This window comes from Chaetodon auriga, chromosome 10 (genome assembly GCF_051107435.1).
Source record: "Chaetodon auriga isolate fChaAug3 chromosome 10, fChaAug3.hap1, whole genome shotgun sequence".
NCBI classification, from domain to species: Eukaryota; Metazoa; Chordata; class Actinopteri; order Chaetodontiformes; family Chaetodontidae; genus Chaetodon; species Chaetodon auriga.
In genome coordinates, this window is record NC_135083.1 from 17,331,192 (window position 1) to 17,354,059 (window position 22,868).

Below are 22,868 nucleotides of genomic sequence, written 5' to 3' on the forward strand. Positions count from 1 at the left end.
CAGAGAGGACGATGTGGATGGATAATCCTCACACCAGGATCCAATAGCAAGGCTTGGAGTTGGAGTTTGAATACTCAGCAGCATGTTCAACTTGTTCTGGTGAGAAATGGAAGTTTTAATGTCACTTAATGACAGCTACAGTCTGAAGTGGTGCAGGAACACTTTGCCAACAGCTGGTGCGCTATTCCCTGAGCTCGCTCGCTCTAAATCGCAGGAATCTCGTGCAGCTGTGAAAGACGGCATGGGAACAGCCAGCAGATGCTCGTCATTAGCACAGGAATAACACCGAGCCCTGTTTCCAGGTTGATGACCAGCAGACAGCAGCGCATTTAAACATCTGCCTGAACACCTGACAGGAAGATGTATGAGGCTGCGGCGGGTTAGTTAGCTGTAACGAGGTAAGCGGTTGTGTTTTTGTGTGACAAGTAGATTAACTGTAGTTAAGATGTCACCAGTCAGACTGCTGTTAGTCAGCCTGTATGGAGCTGAAAAGCTGATTAAAGTCTTTACATGCAACGTGTTTCAATGCATGAGAACCAGCATGAAAATATAATTAATTAACTAAAACCTCTTTAAAACAAAACTCCAAACACTGACTAAACAACGGCCCCTCAAGGTCCACTTACATGCTTGTTCTGGAGCTTTTGACCAGATCATTCAGTCCTAATCAGTTGCTGCAGAACAAATAAGAGCTTCTCAGAATAAGTGAAAGTTTGCACTTTTACAAATGAGGCCGAGGTATGTTTGAAAGCCTCAGAACAAGTAAGAGGACCTCGGGTAGATTTTGTCCTCAGCAGCTTTCAAGATCCTATGATTACAGATTGAATCAAATATACAGACTTGTCTTTGTATACAAACTGCATTTTTCTGTTATCAGACAAACAAAAGGATCATTTTCTTCTGTACATGCAGCTGATAAACCATGATTTTACCCTTATTATGACTTCGCCGAGTACTTTTTTCCCTGGGTGCCCCCCATGAGGCCCTGTTTGAAGACAAGCTGCCATTCTGGGCTGTAACAGCACGAAGAATTTCTGATGGAGACAAGAAGAAGAAGAAGGAGAAGAAGAAGAAGAAGCAGCTTCTCACTGTTTAAAATATCTTTAATGGTTCAGTTGGTATAGGATTTGGAAGCATTAAGTCAAGACATGGTCAGCAGCCATACAAAACAAAACCAACTAATCAATGTTGACTGAGAGGAAAATAAAATACAAAGGCAACATACACACACACACACACACGCACACGCGCACACACACACCCTCAAAAAAAAAAAGGACAATTAGGCAACGTCAGGTCATCACAGTAAAAAGATACATCGATCCTAGTCAAACTCAACAGCATGCTGAAAATCAAAACCTGTAGCACTTTCAATGATGATCTCTCTCACACACACACGCACGCACGCACGCACGCACGCACGCACGCACGCACGCACGCACGCACGCACGCGCACACACACACACACACACACACACACACACACTCATCCACAACTTGAACCAAGGCTGCAGAACAACCCTGATAGGTAAAATGTACAGTAAGACGCCTTTTAGAGAGAGAGGGGAAAAAAAAAAAACAAAAAAAAAAAACAATGCATAGACAAATAAAGAATGTTTTAAAACAAAAGTAAACATAAAAAAGACAAATGTCTTTGTCGTAGGCGGACAGCGTGACACATCTGTTGGCCGTTTACACTGCGATGATTGCTGAGGACATTCAAATAGAAGTTATTGCCAACAGGATATATGGATAATACTTTACCCATTGAAAAATGATTCGTTTTTTTCTCTTCTGAAACATTTTAAAAGAGCGAGTAGCTTCCACAAACGTCAAGAATGTACAAACAATGGTCACTGTGGCAAAGCCTCAAAGAGCCTCCACTTGAATGAACATTATAAACCACGAGGCAGACATGCTTGGCTTCAAAACATTACGTTACAATTATTTTAAGTTATACAAGTTAACAAACTGTACTTAAAACACATTAAATATTGAGCCTGTCACTAGAAAAACATGTCGGTCGTTAACAAATATTCATTGGAGCGTTTCCAGTTGAGTCAATTAAAACAGCGAAGGTTTTCTCTTTTTTTTTTTTTTAAATCACTTAAGGAATAAAAACATGGTTACAAACTTCTTTTTAATCCATTGAAACAAACATAGAATCTCTGTGCTAAATATCAAAATGTATTTTTTGCAAATATCCCATTGATAATAGTGCAAGAGATACAGTACAGTCAGAAATAGCACATAGTTCATATGTTTGGCCTCACGTGTTCAGTTACAGGTAGTTAAAAATTAGAGTTTGTGTGTGTTTTAGTGTGAACGAAGAGCCGCTGCTGATGACGTTAAAGAGCGACTCGCGATAGGCTTTCGCTATCTACTGGTTCTCCATCTTTAATGATGCGTTGGAGGAACTGGGAGTCAGTTCGGTAAACAATAAATTACAACTACAGCTTGTCTCTCATCAATTTTCATGTTCATTTTATCTTACAGATAAAAAAAAAAGAACCAAAAAAATACGTACAATTGGCACAATCAATTCATTATTGTGTTTTCCCAACTATCTGTACAATAAAAAAAGGTTTTACATGTCACAATAACCCAAAGCCAGGATTTGTTTGGGGAGAATGTGTACACCTGTGTTTCGTGTGATTATATCAGCTAGTGTCTTTAATTCTTATGCTTTCCTCACGAGAAAAGCATTGTTGCACTCTCAACAGCCTATGGTTCAAAATAAAGCAGCAGAAGAACACGGGGGGGCCTCATTTGTAAAATCGTGCATAGATTTGACGTGAGAAGAAACCCGTGGACGCTCGCCTGAACGCAGCTTTAGAAACATCGATCACGTCACTGTCTTTGCTATCCTGCGCTGATACCCTGACAGGCGCCAAGACGTCAATCGGCCTGTCATTCTGGTGTTTGTACTTGTGAACGAAACTGCAAATCCAAAGAGAAATGATCTTGAGTCAGTCAGACTTAACTCTGAAGATTGATAGAGAAAATAAAAACGTGCCATAGCCGCATGCTGATAAGCAAGGTGGAGGTCAGAGGTCACTGGAGCTCACTTCACTGTACTTGATGACAGTGCTGAGGTTCTACAACTGACGTCCTGCTGCAAGAAGGTGATAAACAAACAGGCCGGGATTTGATAAAAAGTGAAATTGACTGTCTGACAATGATTATTAATGCTTTAGATTATATTTTACGGCTTTGCCTACATGGTGGATGCAGTATGCACCTTTCACGCCTCCTCCTAGACGCACGAAATGTTTAGAAATGAGGCCCCCCATGTGGCAGAATACAATAGCCTTTATAACACAACAGCTAAATCAAAAACAATTTCAGCCCCATCAGGGGAAGCAGAAATAATTCAAATCTGTCCCCTAACACGATCAATCATCACACTCACTGCTTGACTCTTTGCTTCAATCAGCTGCTGACAGGTCAATTCCTCCAGTGACCACAGCAGATGTAACACGTAACACTGCCTAAAGTCTCAACACAGACAAAATAATACAAAACCACCAACAAAAAAAAAAAAAAGAAAAAAGAAAAAAAAAAATACTACATTTGAAATTCATCCACACAATCTGTGAGTGTTTTCACTGACCGCCTTGTTGCCAAGGCTTCAACCCACAGTGAAGCACTTGAGTGCATCTCTGGTAATGGTGTGCCAGCTTGTATGAGGAGGAGTCGGGGGTGGAGAAGGCTGGGGGAGAGCGAGGCAGCCACCTCCTGGTGTCTCTTCCCCTCCTCTTCCGTCCCTCCCAGGTGCCCCTCCTCTCCTGAGCCCATCAGTGTCGTGTTTGTTGTTGTGGATCACGTTGTGCATGGCGGGACGGGGACGGGGCCGGATGCAGAGGGGCAGAATGGGGGGGTGGGTGGGGGCAAGGGTCACTGGCGTCGGTCCTCCGTCTCTGACCGTGAGAACGCCATCACCACATCTTCTGCACCTGAGGACCAACAGCAGAATGTCAGCACAGACCTCCAAACGAGTGATTTTCATCTGACACGAGCGGAAAACAGAAAACATCTTAAATGGACACAACTGGAAACAAGAAGAATCCAATTTACTGTAACTGCTGTGGATTGTGGGAATGAGGGCTTTTAAGGAGAATTAAGTGTTATAGCTGAGTTGTTATAGGAGCCAAAGTCTGATTCATAATATAACCCAGACGTCCAGAAAAGCGTCCTTATCGACGGACTGAAGACTTCCAATTTCAGTGTGTCAAAGATGATGAATCAAGACGTGACGTACAAGCCGACTGAGAAAGTGACTTTTATTCCAGCTGACTCAGCAACTCAATCTGGTGAGTTTGTCAGTTTGAGACTTGGACAGATGAGGCGTTCACATCCAGTACGGAACAATTCTATTTGCCCATATGAATGACTGGAAACGTCTCATTCCTTTGCTTCAGATCAATACTAGGGGTGAGCTGTGAAGGACAGTTTCTGTGAAGTCTACACTTGTGCAGACAGACACACGTAAAAGAGATTATCTGCATTCAGACATGTCCAGAAGTGTCCTGCATCAGGCGCCAAAATGTGTCACAAGAAATCAATTGGGATCAGATTTTGCTTTAACTGCTCACTGTTGTTCTCTGTGGGACAACTGCTGTACAGAAAAGTACCCGTGGTCTCAGTCACGTGTGCTCTGAGAGGAGGACCTTGTCCTGGATAAGTTCACCCGCGTACTTAGAACAGGCCAATCATTTCAGACAAACAAAGCCTCCCAGTGTGCTCATGGACACGTTTGCGTTCTTACTGCATTGCTTCTCTGTCTACATCCATCCCAGAGCCGTGATCACCCAAAACGAATTTTAGTGCTAAGTCCAGGTCCTTGGATCCCATCAGTATCCTGTAAATCCTGTCAGCTGTGAATACAAAGCCGAAGGGGAATACGCAGCCATGAAAGCCCTTTAGGTGCATTCAGGTGATTTCGTCTCTCGCACTGTTCACCCTGCCGCCGCAGCGCCCCGATGGGAGATATTGTGCCCGCTGACGGCAGCATCCCGCATCACATGATAACACTTAGATCTGAGGCTTCAATACAGCTCAATCTCCTCTGCTGTTGCAGCTCAGCGCTGTGAAGCACAAGATCGCCTGTGAGTAAACAACGCTCGATTGCAGCTGGTGATATTAACCTCACTGAGCTGTGGAGAAAAGAGAGTGAAATGATCTGCAGCACACAAGATCTGATTTCTCTCTACTCACTTTTACCAAGTTAATGAGGACAAACCGATAATTACCGTCTCATCTGGGTTGAGTCAACTAATGGATCCTGCCAGCTACACAATAGGACTTTGTCAGCTGGCTGTTGTTTAACAAGGAATCATTCATTAGTCTGTTGCCAACTGTGATTCATTAAGTCATTTGGGCCTGCCAACACCTGCTGAGACACTTCTTCTCAGATAAACGAATATACATTTAGCAATTCTATTTGAGTGAGTTTAAACAAAATACACGGTGCTATTTCAGCGCCTCTCATACCCAACTGTTCCTCCATGTAGGCCTCAATCTTTTGGCAGGGACTTGTTAGAATTTGAGCAATTCAGTCTGTGGATCCTCCTGAAAAAGACAGAGAGCTAAAAACACTTCTGCCAGATGAAGTGGGAAAGTATTAAAATCCCTCTTGCGCCGCCATGCTCGGCAGCCTGGTGACCTGCTGCTCGGTAATGGAACTAAACCGATTGTGAAATATATGAGAGCACAAAGTACATTCAACAACATTTCTAGTGTCCTCAAGTCCTTAATTAAAAACATATCTATTCAAGAAAGAGAGCGGCAAACAGCAGCTAGGTGCCACAGCCTGCAGACAGAACCGTCACGGGCTGAATTAAAAGCATCTGACAAGCTCCGATCACAGAAATATCATTAACACCATGTTCAACACCTTTGTGCAGCACTGAGAAGAACTCCTAACAGCACCTCATGCATGTCAGCTATTCAAAAAAAAAGACTCTCCACCACAGCTCTCTAGTGCTTGTTAGAATTAATTATTGTGGAGATATGAAAGTAGGCCAGGGACTGAGAGCTTCCACATGTATTTGGCACAATGGGCGGACCCTCCTCATCAGAGAGCGCAGACCCTCCAAACAGAATTTTGTGTTTCATTTGGCTATCTCTGCGGGGAAGATAATTAGCACGCTTCTATTCGGGTCGTCGTGAGCTTGGTAAGATGGAGACTTTTGGGGGGAGGGCGCCTTTTAATATGGACTTTCAAGTTCCTCTTCCCATGGGAGCTCATTGGTTTACCAAACGAGGCTGTGGCAAACAGGAAGCCGCCAGGCCGAAGCAGCACCGGGAGAGGAAACGAGAGATAGAATGCTAAAAAAAAAAAAAACATTGGTGGAGACATGCTGTTCGACTTCAGTTAATAACATAAATCACATCTGCTTTGAGGCGGCAAGTACGGATAACGATGCTTGAACAGGGGAGAATTATGTAATGCAGCACAACAGGGAACTCCACGCGAACAACAGCGCTCCTGAATATCCAGATGATGCTTTGACGCATGCATCTGCATCAGCACCACAACTGCACGTCTGGGTCTTTTTGCGGTTGCGTGAAGGAGACAGAGTTCGCTCTCGTGTGACGGGCCGCTCAGAGGACGGACGTGTCAGACACTGCGTAACTTGAGCCCAACGAGCAGCAGAAAAGGCTCTCAAAATACACCCGCGGAGCCGAGTGGATGGCTGGGCTATATCTGTTTGACTTCTTTGCCTGAGAGTCATGTTTGGACCTCACCCTGCCACACGCGCACACAGACACACAGACACACACACACACACACACACACACACACACACACACACACACACACACACACACACACACACGCATGAGCACGATGGAAAAGTCAAGTCCCTCAAAGCTGTTGCCTAGCGACAGATAAAATCAGTCTGCTCAGTGTCTTTCAGGGTGTTTGGATGCGGCTCTGGCCCCTCCCTGATCCCCTCCCTCCTCACTGGGCCTGATGGGGGCAAACAGAGCGGCTCTGGGAGGTGGATTACATAAAGTACAGCAACAACAGGCCAGTCATCCGATTTGTCCTCCATAAATGCTTTTAAAGTCAAAAAGGCCGCCTCATTAATTACAGAAATGGTCTTTGATTGATCCGATTGACTGCTAATTTGGGTAACTGATCAGTTGTTTATTGTTTACGAATAAAGAATCATTAGCTGCAGCCTCAGCCAAAAGCCGTCAGAACCCAAACATCCATCTATTCACCTGAACTAATTCACAAGCAAACAAAGTCTTTCCTCACACTTCTGAGACGGCAGAAATCAATATGTGGTTGAGAAAAGGCAGCGTGGAATTAACCAACCAAGTCCGATGTTCCACTGAAGCCTCTGAGGACAAGAGAGCGGTGAAAGGAGCCTAAAGGGAGTTTGTTTGAAGTTGGAGGCGCCGCGCTGCGTCCCTCGACTCCCTTCGCTCTGGATAAACACAGGCAGCCGTGTGACGACAGCAGCGTTGCAGCGACGAAGCGCAGGGTTATTACTCAGAGCGGCAACAGCGTCCGAGGTCACAATCTGTGCAGGGTCAGCTGAGAGGATAAAGACGCGGGACCCCCCCGCCATGCAAACGACAGCAGGGGCGGGTTAAGAAGCATGGCACACAACAGGGGTGTGTGTGTGGTCCAGCTCGACATGTTGATGTCAACAAACACAGCGGGTCTACTTTGACACAGTGCATTTAAAGAAGTGTCTGCTGTTCACCAGTCACACAGCTGAGCGTTGATGATGGAAGCGTGAAGTCCCTTTATTTTATCCCATAAAGTTAAAAGCGTACATTTCATTTTATTCTATTTTCCCATCACCTTTTCCTCTCCCACATGATTATTCTGAGTCCACGGCAAATGTCAGATTTGTTCTTCACTTCACACCATGATATTTCAGACGTTTAACGAGCTCTGAAATGAGGTTTAAGCAGCAGCAAACAGTCCTCCTCTAAACGGCTCCTTTAAACATGGATTCAATTAATTTGCTATTTTATAGGCCAGTTGCACAAAATAAATGAGATTACAGGGCAGTAGATTTTCAGGGAGCGGGCCCAGCACTTTGAATCAGTTTTGTTTAAACTTCTGGTTTCTGCTGCCAATGGAGCACAGATCATTAGGGAGAAAATTGGCTGATTCAGCAGATCCGAATTGGAAACGATCCTTCAGCACTTGTCTAGACAACCACATTTGGGTGAGAGATGAGAGCATGTTTAAGAAGCCTCTGTGTTCCAGTTAGCTGTGCAGACGTGGTGCTTCATAGCTGCGAGTCTCTGGCTGTGATTCATGCTGCAGTGAGGAACAGGATAAAGCAAGAATCGATGTCCCTCTGCCCCGGCCAAGTCGCCCAACAAAGCCAGGTCCTCGCTCGGTCTCACGTGGCTTTCCCTCTAAAAGGCTGCTTTAAGCATCGCATGTTACTCGGACAGTAACACAGACAAAGAGAAACAACGTTGTGTATTGATGGCGCAGGGCTGCGGTAATATCTGAGACAACAGAGGCCATATTTCAGCAGGAAGGGACGGGACTGGCGGAGAGAGGGAGGCTGGGATATCACACCCTGGCTGTGTAATTAGCACTCCAGCTTGCCTCCAGGCCCCCTAATGACACCTGCTCCAATCTACCGATGCGGCATGTCGCAGCAACACCAAAGCCCACAGGGAAGCTTGGCTTTCCTGGGACAACTGAGGTTGCCATGGCAACGGCTCCTCGTCTATCCTCTTTTGTCCAGGCTCTCAGACGTCCTTCTGGGAGGAGTAAACTTTCCTCATCAAATCAGACAGTATGACAAGTCCTGAGATGGCTGGCTTTATGTGCGTCCCTGACAAACTGCATTGTTTAAAGTGACGCGATGTCACTTACAGAAAGCCGAGAATGAGAGTTAAAAGGGGAAGAACAACAGCCTGATGGGAAAGAAAAAAAACTTCTGACCTCCCAATATTATGTTGCATCTACTGCTCCATAGAGAGACACATTTATTATTCCGTATTACCCAAAAAAGGGGGCAAATTACACCGAAACAGAGCCCCAAAACGCCAGGCTTCACTTAATGAGTTCACACTTCATTTCTCAACATTTAAACATAGCATACGAAGTCCTGCTCGCCCACTGTCCTCCGCTCGCCCACTGTCCTCTGTTCCTCTGCGCTGCCAGAATTCAGTGACATCAAGGTATTTACAGCGAGAAAGCTGAATGGAGAAATAAAATATATATATTCTCAGCCCCAGAGCCTTTGGCAGAGAATTCCTCTTCGGCCTGATTAAAATTGCAAAACAAAAATCTTCATTTGCATGTATGGTAATCAGCCAATTAAAACTATCTGAAATGCAAAATCAGTGACCCATAGACTTAAAAGAAATATGAATGGCAACCCCAGAGTTGGTCTTCATCTTGTTTCTGACAAGGACAAAGCCGATTTGGGGAATGATTCAGACTTTCCAATCAGTCCTATCACATGTGATGAAGGATGACAACATTTATGGACAGATTAGACTGCAGCACCTACAAATGTGTTTTCTTATCAGAACACTCTGAACTGACAGCATCAGCGATCTCATCCATTTGTCACATTAGCTTCGCTTCTGTTTAGCATTTCCAGAATCCAGCCCGGCCTCGACTTAGAGCACTCAACATCTGATTGTGTCTCCACTACGCCGTCGTGCCCATGGCGCCCTCTAAGCGTGCCGCCTCGATCGATGAGGCCGTGTCTGACACGTGACGCTCGCTCCGTGCTGAGCCCCCTTTGAGGACGCTGCTCTCAGAGCATCCTGCATCAGGATGTTCAAACTGCCCTCTGTTTCAAACTGCTGTGTCTGGATAGTGACTCCAGCGCTAACAGCCGTGACACTTTCCCAATTTAACAGTATTCAAACAATACATTTTTTCAGGGGTGACAAAAGGCTGTATAAGCCTTTACAGTAGCAGGCTAAATGGTATTACTTGACAAGCTGAACGGGGTGAGTCATCCACTCTAAATCATTACTCTTCAAAACAGCTAGCTGAGCAGCAATGAGCGAAAATGCGATGCTTTTTATTACAGCTGTTACCAAGCTGATATTACACTATTCTCACTATAAGCCTGTGCAGGAGAGGAGGGTAGGTTTGAATAATGCTACAGAAAACAGCTCTGTCAAACGGGGCCTGAAAGAATGGTGGGTTTAACATCCGCAGCTCAAACGAGACATTTTTCAAAAACGATTTTAACTCAGCACTAAGTGGAAATGGTCTTTCCTGCAGTTGGAAAACATTACTCAAACTAACCCGTCCGGGGGAAGGAAAAGAAAGAGGAAACAATCAAACTGAAGCTATAACCTCAGTGTCTGCTGCACAGATCAACCAGGCCTGTACGAGGCCTGAAGGTGGAACTGCTGCGAGCAGACGCACTAACGATGTAAGATCAGAGACAGACAAACAACCACTGTGAGGAAAACTGTGGGCTATAGTCACAGAAGGTGCTGTCTGGCTGCAGTACTGAGTATTGGTCAACCACAGACAGCATATATCTATTATATATATATATTTGGAAAGGGAATCAAACGAAAAATTTCTTCTAATTTGCCACTTGAAGTCTGCGCTTCATTAAAAGTATGTTTTATTAAGAAGCACAATGACCAGTTGCTACGAAATAAAACATTTCGTTTCATCTATTTTTATCTATTGTATCATCTATACGAGATCTAACAGTGGACTTCCCTCTCCAGGTCACTGAACCTCTTCACTCCACCCAGAAAGGATCCCTGATCCTTACAAACCGCTGTCCTTCACCGCAGTGCTTAAAGAGTGTTTAACTCTCAGCTATCGCCACAATGTCCTAATCACACTAATTTAGATTAGATGCGGCCCACAAATAATTCATTGACACACTGAGGAGGTGGCAGTCTGCCAAATGACGCTAAATGTGTCTGTGATGTATAATGCATGCTCGAAGCACCTTTCACCAGTCATATTCATCCATAATTGATGAGGCTCTCCCACCAGTATTGACACAGTACAGACATGGAGTCCAGTATCTACCAAAGGGCATGAAGAACGAGAACGGGGGTGGGCAGCGCTACCTGACAGCGAGTCTGCGGCTGTTTAAACAGACAGAAAACATCCCTCATACATGCAGGACTTAAAATCAGTGTCGGTCTCAGTTTTGGTTTGGCGCTTCTTAAGATGTGATCATCCACATCCTTCCTATGTGATGCAATGCTTCATGTTCTGTCGCTTCATGAAGAAAAATGGTGTGATAATGCAATCTACACTGCCCATGATGCAACGAGCCGCATTAAATTTTCAATGATGCATCTCATATTGCAGAATGAGGAAGAATTTATGACAACGCAGTTTAATACCCCGCAGATCAAAACAGAGATAACAAAAAACCAGCGGAGAAGGACAAAAAGACAAAGTCATTGTGCTTTTTACGTGCATCCTTAATTCCCTGTATGAAATCCATAGACCTAATCCTTCTCCTACACAGAAAATCACAGATTTATCAATTCAAACCATGCAGACTGTTTCCTTGCAGAGGAAGGACACAGACAAGGATATATAACAGTTCACTGGAGGTAAAGTGTCGCAAGCAATTTCCCCCCCGACTTGAAGCTCCCCTGAGGGATCAATATCATAAAGGACAAAGTGAGGCTTGGGCTCTGGCAGGTTTACCAGGAGGACAGCAGGGCTCCCGTCTGATAGCTGTGTTTGGAACAAGCCTGGAAAACAGCTGATAAGTCCATTACAGAAAGTTCATCTGAAGCAATTTGCAGCTGCGCTCTCAGGTAACTGCAGCCTCCACAAACACCATTTTGTTTAATCTGGCACCCTCATGTGGCTCACAGTGTGATAACTGTGGAGGAGACAAAGAAAGCTCAACAGCACCCTCTGGTGCCCTGAAAAAGTATGACCATCATATGCAAGGTCATATTACTAAGTAAACCGAGGCTTTTAATAACACAAGAACAGTGATTTTCTTTATCATATAAACACATCAAGCTCTGAACTCAGCGCTCTATCTGTGCCACTTGTGAGAAGCAGCGGTGAAACTGGCGATGCGCTCATGCCGAGGATGAGTCACATGTTTCCAGTCAGCCACGCTGTTTGCTGCGTGAGTAATCTCACAGTGCTGGTGGGCAGCCGAGTCGGCCTCCGTGTGCAGTCAGGGAATCCGCCAGGCCTGCTGGTGGAAGGCTTAAGAGGTGTGTGTGTATGTGTGTATGTGTGTGTGTGTGTGTGTGTGCGTGTGTGCGTGCGTGTGTGTGTGAATGTGTGTGGAGGGATTTTCCCTTGTTTTCAGTCTGGGCAAAGCAACACTTCTGTGACATGTGAAGTGTTTGTGAGCTCATGTAAATGTGTTTCGAATTAGCCAACTGTAGCCTTCTAACCTCATACCTTCAAAAATCCAAATATTAAAACTAGAACTAAAACTATATAAACTTAAAGTATTCCCCTGCATGGGAAAAGAAGTAACTCACACCTGAAAATGAAACACGAGTGAAGTTGTTAAATGCTGCACTTTAACTGCGTGTGTGTGTGTGTGTGTTTGCGTGTGAGTGTGAGAGTATGTGTGTATGCGTCACAGTCTTACCCTGGTCTATGTTGTGCTGTGGTAGCTGGCTCATCTGACTGTGGACCACACCTGCGTAATTCCGGAGAAAAGCCTCTTCACTCGGTGTAAGCTGAGGAGGAGGAGTAGAGAGAGTGACGTTTCCAGAAACTGATACAAAATTTTATGTTGAAGCAGTCGTCAAGTGTGCTTTTATCCGGTTGATTTGTGCAATCAAATTAAAAAAAAAAACAAAACCTCTTCTAAAGGTGTGCATGAGACATTTTGGATGCAAAATATTTTGAGTTTTGACATGAATTAAATCAAAGAAATTAGTATTTTGGTGCACGTCTATGTCTTCAATCGTTTTAGGGTCACAGGAATATTTGACTGTTCTGCCCCTTTACAAAGTGAAAGAGTTGTTTATTGACGTGTGCAGAAAATGTAATTCTCCTACAGCGTTAACAGTCACACAGTCAGCCTGTGTGAAAGCAGAGCATCATCTAATGTCGTCTCTTGGTGACAATGTTTCAGCTCTGTGGTTTATACCTTTGGGAAACATTTGCTTGCTGACTGGAAACGCAGAGCTTCTGAATGGATTCACATTTGACGTGGACTCTCTGACTTTTTGGTTTAGACCCTGCATGTACACACATTTTACACATTTCTATCTGCTGGTTATCTTTAAAGAAATGTTTTGAAGGAGGACAGGTTTGCATATAAACTTGCTTCTGTAAATTCATTATCATTAAGAAAGCAGTCAGGTTTATGTTCTCCAGAGGTTGTTAATAAGTTCATCTCTCTCTCGCTGACATCATCTGAAGACACTTACATTTGATCCCATTTTCTTTAGCATGAGCAGGACCCGCACTTTCTGCTGGATGTACATGTCTTCAGGAGACTTCCCCGGGGCCTCCTCGCGGTTCATCCCCCCTGCTCCTGTGGCTCTGGACACACAAACAAATCCACGTCACACAAGAGCTGCAAAAAAATCACAGCTACGCAAACACTCACGGTGTTATTACAAGTTATGAATACTGATACTCCGGGCTGTTTCAGCCACACAGTCTGGCTGACCATAAGGTGATAGAGTGACAGTTTCACCAGGTAGCTAAAGAGGGATTTGACATGCTTTGCCCTTTTTATGTTCTTCTGTGCAACTACGTTATTCTGGATTAGTTCTGTACTGAATACAAAAAGCCTTCTAAACACAACACTGACGACCGCTGTGTAAGTCACATTTTTGGCAGTGTTCTTCAGCAGATCTGAGGTTCAGACGTTGAACAATAGCAGACTGTTACAGGCCGATACCACACGATAAGATAAGAAAGATAACACTTCATTAATCCCCCAAGATGACAAATATGTAAACACAGTGCTACATTAAACAGAGCAAGAACAATAGTTTGCAGCAATCTTTGGCTTTATTAGAAAATGGATAATTGATGAACTGAACATCAAACTGACTGTAAAAAAAAAAAAAAAATCTATGGAGCCTCCAAGCAACACTGTGATGTATAGCAACATATGAGCCAGACTGCATTTCAATTATCGAATGTTTTCTGGTCCGACTCCTCAGATATGCAGCGCTGGGCTGGAACTAGAAGTTTTACTACGAGGGAGAATAAAAAACAGAGACTAGTCTGTGTGACAAGCACAACATTGATCGGCTCATGTGATCCAAACAGTGGTGGCGATATTAGATGTCAGGGGCCTTGTCCCAGTGCAGGTTTGGCATTTCACAGCATGAATGGCTGTTATTAATATTGCATGGCACTTTTCACACAGATCTCGCCCCTGCCTGCTCCTTCCATCTCTTATTCTCCGTCTAACTAATGACCTATTTTCACTGTCAGTCTGCAGAGATGCAAAATATAGGCAAAGGCGGAGAGAAAGGGGGAGGGAAAAGAAGGCGATAAAAGGAGCTGCCAAAGCTAATGCGGATGACAGAAAAGGGATAGGTTCCGCTGTGATAGCACATACAACACACATCAAGGTCGGCCGCTGTCGCATTAGATCTCTGCTATAACGTACCAACAAGACAAGGCAAACAGCGCAGCTTGATATTCAGCCTGAATTTGCTAATTGAAATAGCTAAAGAAATAATTCACAGAAAAGAGTAAAATTAATCTTTAGAGGGATAAATCTGGCGACAAAAATCTGATTTAATGGAGAGAATATCAGTATGCAAGTCAGGATGTGTTCTCCCCTAAGAATCCTTCATAAAAAGCCTTCGGGAGCCACAGTGACTATGATAGTTCTGGCAATTTATTTTGGCCTCTTATCTATACAAAGGACCACTAATGCATGTTGACAGGCTGTTTGATGTGGGGTTATATTTAATTGAGGAGCTGGCTCGCCGCACCCCACTTCTCAGAGCCTGGAGGACGGGGGGTGGGGGTGGGGGGTGATGAATGGGGCATCGTTGGCCATTGGCTGCCGTTTGGGTGCCACTGTGAGTGTGTGGATTCATTAAGATCAGTGCAGCTGGAGACCATGCTTGTGGCTATAGTTCTCATAATTATAGCATGCGTTAGTGGCTGCAAGCAACCAGGACTTGACTTGTCTACTGGTCTGTTTTCAGCCACACAAGGTGGTAGCAGGACACTGAATGAGGGGCAGGTGAATACATTAGTTAATCGCTTCCACCTGAGCATCAAGCACAGTTTAATTGGAGAGCCACTGAAGTCTCAAAGTAGATGGAGCGAAATTGTTGGTGTCAGTTCCTCAGTGCACCTTCAGGGTGGTGGTGGTGGTGGTGGTGGTGTGTGAATGTATTTGAGTGGGGGTAGTAATGCACAGAGGGTGCTGGTGGAGGGTGGAGGGTGGAGGGGGTGGTTTCATATCAGCAGCAGTGACATGTTTGATCACGTCTCCAAGCTCCTGCTTTCAGAAAAATGGAGGAGCTGAGACCCCGGCAGATAGAGCCACCAGCGAGACAACGTACAGAATGAATGATATAAACTCTGGAGCACCAGTCTGCCAGACTGATGCTCACTGGGAATAAAATGGTCACTGCATGTGAGCGGATGAAGAGAATGACTGAAGAATAGACTTCACTGTAATTGTCAAAAGGTGTCGTCTTGATACGATATAACAAACAGGCATTAAAATTCAGGCATATTTTGAGACTTGACAACTTCACCGTTTTCATGTCTGCTACAGCACAAAAGGCCAATATATTCCACAATCATCATCTGTATAAATAGGCCCACTGCTTTCATGACTGAGTCATTTCTGATCCTCTGATGTTTGCTTTTGAAGTTTGAAAACTGGCCATATTTAGTAGCATCTCTGCCCGGGCTGCTGACTGTTCTGAGGCTTGCAATTTGTATTTTTACCAGCTTGGAAAAAAACAAAAACAAAACATATAATCTCATCCCACTTTTGCAGCGATATCTGCTATAAGAAGAACAAACGTAGTGTGTGGAATCCTATGGGGAGAACTCTGCAGGAAACAGAAACATGGTGGAATTGTAAATGAGGGTGATCAGTGATGTTCTTCTATTGCCGTGACATGTTTGTGAGTCACATTATGAAAGAAAAAACGAGTCTGATCCCATCCTTTTGGAGATTTCACATATTCTTCTTCTGGCTGACTAATTTGTAGATGACTATTTTGGCAGCAGGGCAGCTGCAGAACTGGAATCATTATAATTCTGGTACGCAGTGAACTGGATGACAACATGCATACAATAGTGATTAACATTGTGCATATGATTATGTAATGGGTAGTTTCATCCATGCAATCCTGCTCAACAAGCAAGCTTTCCAACCATGCTTATAATTCCAACAATGCTCCAGATGGTGCTCGGGATGCCTGGTGTACAATGTCTCACTGCCACGGACTTAACCTCCAAATAATGGCTTCCTGGGTATCATTGCTGGATTACAACATTTTAAACATACTGGGTCACGGTTAAGCCAACCAGTTAAAGCCAACATTCACATATGTCCTAATAGTCAGGTGCATTAGCAGGGGCCTGCATCTTGAAATATTTGGCAAGCAGAAGACTGCAACTATCTATTTACATCATTTATTTTTGTCTGACCTAGTACAATTATCCCTCCAAACATCCAACTTTTTACGCAAAATGCAGACTGGAGCTGCGACAATTAGACAATTGATTTGTCGATTGAAAAACAAAATCAATTGCTAGCTATTTTGCTAGCTAGCAGTTAATTGTTTCAGTCATTTTCCAAGCAAAAATGTCAAACATTTGCTGGTTCCAGCTGCTTAAATGAAAGGATTTGCTGCTTCTTTGTCATTTCAGATATTAAATGGAGAGTCTTTGGGTTTTGCTTGGACAAAAGAAGCAATCTGGAGACGTCACTTTCAGCTCTGGGAAACTGTGATAAGCAGTTTCCACAATTTTTTGACATCCTAAGCAAGTAATTGATTTATTGTGAAAATAATCTGCAGATTAACCGATAACGGAAATACTCATCAGTGACAGCCCTAAGGCAGACTGGCCAATAAAATCACAGCAAGACACTGATACAATCTGTCACACAACTCTTAATATTTCTAGAGGCTGTGTTCTGATTGAACTCCTCTGGGAAGATGTAAAAAAAACAAACTCTTCTATTTATACAGAGAGATGTCTGAATTACATGTTTTCCACTTCACCAAACAAGCAGAATCCATCTAGACCGCTCTTTGACAGTTTAGACCTAAGCTGCTTTTTGTGCGATATTTGTATGGTCTGACAGATCCGCTAAATCATTTTTAATAAGACAGCTCAAAAGGAAGAATTACAAATGACACAGAACTCGGCTAAAAACTTATAAATAGCGCTTTGAATTGAGACCTTCCTATGTATAAACTACTAGGAGCGTTACTCTGACGTACACACTCTTCTGTGTAACATGTCTTGCATCATTTCAATGAGGATCCTGTCAGGCTCCTTTGTCTGTGCTTGATGTTAGGTTCTAGAGGTGGGCTGGCTCAACACTAATCCCTCTGGGGATGCTCAGCCAGCCTCAGACGCATGCGGCTAATATTCCAGACGTAATCAAAGGCTTTCTTTAATGCTGATCTAGGCCTAATCCCCCTTCTCTGCCCATGTTGGGCTCTTGTTAGTGTTGTGATGTTGGACTGAGCTGAGACGCCGAGCTCTGTGAGCCCCTCTAGGCAGCCCAGCTAAATAACAGCATTGCTGATACTGAACTGAGAAATCTTAAAGACACAAAAAACAACTGCAGGGCCCACTTCAGACCGTCGATCTGTGCACACGGTGGTGGTGGTGGGACACAAAATTGATATGGAATTGTTGTGATGCTTAGGATGAGGTGCATCGATGCTGGACTCTTTAAAAAAGCCTAAAGTATACTATGAAGAAAAAGATGTGAAGAATCATACAGGAGAATTTATGACCCAATAGAAGTGTGTGGCTGTGTATTTATCAGCCCTCTGCCTATATTTCTTGTGTTACGGGGCTGAACCTTTATGCACCGGGTGTGCAGCCCCCAGCCAATAACAGCGAGCAGGTAAGCTCATGACTTCATAAAACAGTAGCCACCAGGTGCCAGAGTGTAAGCAGCATCCAAGAGGAGGCCAGGAAAGTAATGGACACTTTGTGTTTGCTCACAAACAGCAACCAACAGTTCCTGCACAAGACACTGAAAAACATACTCTGTACATATGTTCATTGATAAATACAGTTACTCAGTTATGTATATTTCTGGCTTTGAAAAAGTATTTAAGGATTTCAGGTCTTTCATCCTCACAGTTATCATGATGTATCACAAACGGATCTCTTGCAATCAGCTGTGTTTTGCAGAATGACCTGTAATTCAATACCACTGTCAACATGAGCAATGTCCTGAGATACTTTTGCATCACAAGTTCGCATCTGATTCCCTGCCGTTTGAGCACATGGCAGGAGCCTGACTATCACTGCAGTAGGCAGGAATCAAAATCCTAATATTAGTATGAATATTTTCTTTAGATAAGCATCTCGGTGAAGTCAATGGATGCAAAATCAGAATAAAGGGCTGCATTAGACTGGTTCTCTGCATTCCAGATTTCTTGTGTACATTTGTGTATTGACTGAGAAGACTTCTCAAGACCGTTTCAACACTGTGACCGGGCCACACAGTGCAGCGAGGATCTGCTGCCAGAGATTACAGTATGCAATGTGATAGGCCCTCACATTTGCTGAGGGTCATGAAGGGTAGAGGCTGCCACGGTGCACCCTCCCAGTCACACATGGCCCCGTACACCCGTCGAGTTTGTTACTGGTTCTAGAATCAGTAGCTCACATGATGCACAACGTCTGATTGTTTTAGAAATCTAATTCCTCCAGCAAGCAGAAAAACAAGAAACAGGCCTCTGAGTTGATGGACAAAATGTCTCTGAGCTTTTCCTGAACGCTGCTAAGAGCCAGAGCTCTACAAGACCTGGAAAGGTCGCCCGCCTCCACAGACAGGAAAAACTGAGAAGGAAAAATAACTTGAATTCAATTATGAGCTGCTCCAACATCCAAGGCAAATGTGTGAGAAACTTAAGTAGGCTAGAAGCCCGGTGTGGCTGCCAGCTGGGCTGCCAACAACCTGGCCTGGTTCTGTAGAGCAGCTGTGTCACTGCAGGTACCAACACTCACACGCAAACGTGCTTTCCTCTCCTGATGGCTAACCCCATGTCATGAAACCTAATAAAACAGCTCATGCTGAAATTAGGACAGAGCAAAAGTCTCATTCAACATGGCAGCTAAGAAAAAACAACATTAATTTGATTGTTTATCATGTGACTCTTTAAGTGATACTGTCACACCATATAATAGTGCAGAAAATTGGGCTGCAATTAATGATTATTTTGATTATCAGTTATTCTGTTTCTAAAATGTCTCAAATTGGTGATAAACGAGTCCAATGGTTGAAAATCTAAGGACACTAATTTATGTGTAACAGACAGAAGTAGTAAATACTCACATTTTAGAGGCTGGAAGCAGTATTTTTTTTTTTTTTTTTTTGCATTTTTGCGAGATAAATGATTGCTGATGATTCATAGATGATCAAAATTGTCAACAATTTATTTCTGTCAATTAACTGATAAAATGTTTCAGAACAAGAAAGAAACAAATCCTTTCGACAGGTGAAATCAGTCTCCTTGCCCAACAAAACACAGCTGCTACCCAAGCAAACCTGCAGGAAATAAAATGGAAACTAACCGACCAGCCGGACACCCAGCAGACTGATTCCCTCCAGGTCGGGGCAGCATGGGGTCCTGAACAGCATGAGCCAGACGAGCAGACACTGCAGGCCAGAAAGGCTCTGGCTTGGACTTAGTGGATGTCTGCATGCTGTCTTTGTGTGAAGCCATCTCCTCACATGTACAGTGCCCACAACAATGGCTACAGTATTTGGGGACAATGGTGATGAACTGGATTGTGAAAACATGATTGATAAGTAGGTCATGTCTTGTTGTCACCTCGTGAGGCATGAACTCAAACAATCCTGCTCAACTGTACAGGCTTAGTTCATAGCTGGGTTTCTGGGTGTGTTCAACTGTCCTTTGACTATTTTTGTGCCACATTAAGGACTTGGACCAACGGAGAGTGAGTTACAGTAGGAAGAGCCTGAAATTTCACCAATTTATACCTAAATTCACCGGGAAACAAAAGCTTTCTCTAGATAGTTAAAAAAAATCCTACTAGGCTTCAAATAATAACATGTACATTTGTAATGCTGCTGCAGTTCAGTGGGAACTTGTATGAAAATGTAACCGTTTTTCAGCAAAAACATTTTATGATGAGATTCAGTCAACCTCATTTTGCACATTTTTCCAAGACAGCAAATTTGATACTACCAAGTCACTCACAGACCATGCTACATAACATAATTAAATCTGGTCTATGATCACAGAACATCTTAGCTCACTCCTCAGGGTCCCTCAAAGGAATCGAAACAGAAGCTGCTGCCTTAAGCTGGTCCCTTGGGGGGTGCGGCTGCAAGATTTCAAAAGCACCAACGTCAAAGCGGAGCATAAAATTCTGAAAGTTGTATGATCTGAGAGCTTGGAACAATATGGCGCAATGCAAATGTGCAGGATACACACAAGCACAACAGACAAAGAACTGCAAATAGAAAAGATTTCTATGCTTTCTTTAAAGTTAAAAAGCCTTGGTGGTCATCAGGAGGCCTCTGTCATTTGCACTGTAGGCATAAGCTACGAATGCATGGAAGCAGCTCCAGAATCATAGTGTCAGGTCTCAACAGGCTCCTGTGTGAGCTGGTTCATGCTGACAGGGTGACAACTTCTTGTGCCAAACGCAGAGCAGAGGTTGTGAGATAAACCAGTCCACCCTCCCAAAGTACTCTCGCAGGCAGCTGATGAGATCCCCTCGGGGCTCAAGGGGGTTGAGCAGCCTCTGAAGAGCACCTGCCCTCAGAGTGAGGAGGGGAGGGAGGCGAGGCGAGGCCAAGGGGTCCCAATTTCTCTCCAAAATCCAGCCAGCTAGGGGAATGTGCAAACTAAGGCAGGCTTGACATACTGTAGTCCATGACCAACTGCGCTAAGTGCCAGGAGGGTTCAGAGCACTTGCCTGTGGCCAAGCCCTGATACCCACTGGCTGCAGCACTCATCAATGCCCCGCAGCCGGCAGGGTGCCAGCTTCACCACCCAAACGGTTGTCAGCTATCTGACATGTGGGGGGAAAGCAGACACTGTAGAAGGCAGGGTGGCACAATACATCCATGGGTGGCGTGATCCCAAAATAGAAAAGCAACGCAGGAGTTATGGGAAAAGCAAAGTTGAACATGAAAACCAATTTGAAAGAAAGTGACAACATGCACAGCAGCGTTTCAAATGTTCGCTAAGTGTTTGCATTGTCCTGGCTGACTGCTAGGTGTTTGGTGAATGGGGCAAATGGGTCTGTAGTTTGAATTTACATGCAGGTTTGCATCACGCACATGGAGTCTGCTAAATTCTTATCAGCAGGAAGCAGAAAACGTCGCTGTTTAAGCCACGTTAGGTTCCAGATTGTTAGTCGTTGGAACAAGTAAACCAAACTATAACGTGAACGCCAACGAGGTTCTGCATAAGGTAACGTTAGCTGAAATTGATAGTATTTCACTGTGTGTTATGTCTCGATTTTGACAGTTTTCTTCGGAGACAAACTCTAACTGAAAAATAAGAAAACAAAAACGCCTCCGTTGGCTTTCTAAGAGATGGATCCACATGACTGTAGAGGTTCCTGTTATCATGTTCAAACTGTAGCAGCGCTCATGCTAGCAAGCAGCAAACCCTCAGCGCGTTTTCGACATGAATCTGAAGCAACATCCGTCGTGGAAAAATGTATGGATAGTAATTTCTCTCACTGACTTACACTTCGCGTTCATATCGACTTGACAAACATTTAATTTAGTCTCCACCAAACCCGCGCTACCTTTAGCAAAGCAGCCAATGCTAACCAGGCAAGCTAGCTCGCTAGCATGCCCGAGACAAAAGCCTGAATGAAGTTCCTATGGGTGCAAACACCATCCAGGTACCGCTGCTCTGCCAGAAGTGTAAACGCTGAGATTCAAACACACGTATCGTTTCAGAAACCCCTGACAACGTGCGTCTCGTCAAGAAAACGACACATAAGGGCTTACCCCTCCTGGTCCAGCTTTTCTTTCTTCTGTGCTCTGTTTGAATGGTGTGTGTTGTTGTAGGAGGGCGTCCTGTTCCGGGGTCACATCCCTCCAGTCGGCAGAGCTACGGCGAACTGACTCAACGCAGCCGGAGCCCTGCTGGCTGTGCAGTACCGCTGCCGGCCACAGGGGCCGCCACCGGCCCAGCCAACACAGTCTCCAGGATATCTTACAAAACTTATCCTCTAAACACACATCGGAGAATAGAAAAAACTGCAAATACCAATTTTACTTTTACTTTTTTCTATTCAAGTTTTCTTCTCCAATTTGAAATAAGGGTTCCCATGTTATTGTTGCACAAATGCAGATTCTTATTTTCGTCTTTGTGTATTTCTGTAATTTTGTTTTTCTGACTACTCTGTAAGGAAACTATTCGCCACATAAATTGAACTGTCTCAATATCAAACTACATATACCTACCAAAATGTATATCTGAATACATATCCTTCTCTTCTCTTATCCCTTGTCTTGTATATTGATGATGTGTTCAATTAAGAGATAAACCACACTGAGAACAATCACAGCATTAAATCTATTCTTTCTTCTGTTCATTTATGAAGAGACTGTACTTTCAGGTGTTATTGTCTAAAAAACTGGATTATTATTTTCTACACATAAGTTAAGGGTTGGGGGGGGGGAAAGCATGTTTTTGTGAAGTGTGACCTCCCATTGACTTCTTACTATTCAGGAAAAGGAAAATGG

The 22,868-nt window shown here is 44.0% G+C and overlaps 1 protein-coding gene across 1 annotated transcript; it reads right to left on the reverse strand.

The window, feature by feature from the left end:
• Positions 1-1,082: 1,082 nt before the first annotated feature.
• ctnnbip1 (catenin, beta interacting protein 1) lies at positions 1,083-22,273 on the reverse strand. The gene is made up of 4 exons (XM_076741327.1): positions 22,128-22,273; positions 13,363-13,477; positions 12,573-12,663; positions 1,083-3,956 (listed from the first exon to the last, which is right to left on the reverse strand). Exons 2-4 carry the CDS (start codon positions 13,456-13,458, stop codon positions 3,898-3,900), a joined length of 246 nt encoding a protein of 81 aa, XP_076597442.1. The 5' UTR covers positions 13,459-13,477; positions 22,128-22,273; the 3' UTR covers positions 1,083-3,897.
• Positions 22,274-22,868: the final 595 nt, after the last annotated feature.

Excerpts from the sequence above, each read along its gene's own strand:
- ctnnbip1 (XM_076741327.1), bottom strand. The coding sequence starts at position 13,458 with ATGAACCGCGAGGAGGCCCCGGGGAAGTCTCCTGAAGACATGTACATC. Across the intron at positions 12,664-13,362 it reads TAAAGAAAATGGGATCAAAT|CTTACACCGAGTGAAGAGGC; the intron begins GTAAGTGTCTTC and ends CCTCCTCCTCAG. Across the intron at positions 3,957-12,572 it reads ACAGCACAACATAGACCAGG|GTGCAGAAGATGTGGTGATG; the intron begins GTAAGACTGTGA and ends GTTGGTCCTCAG.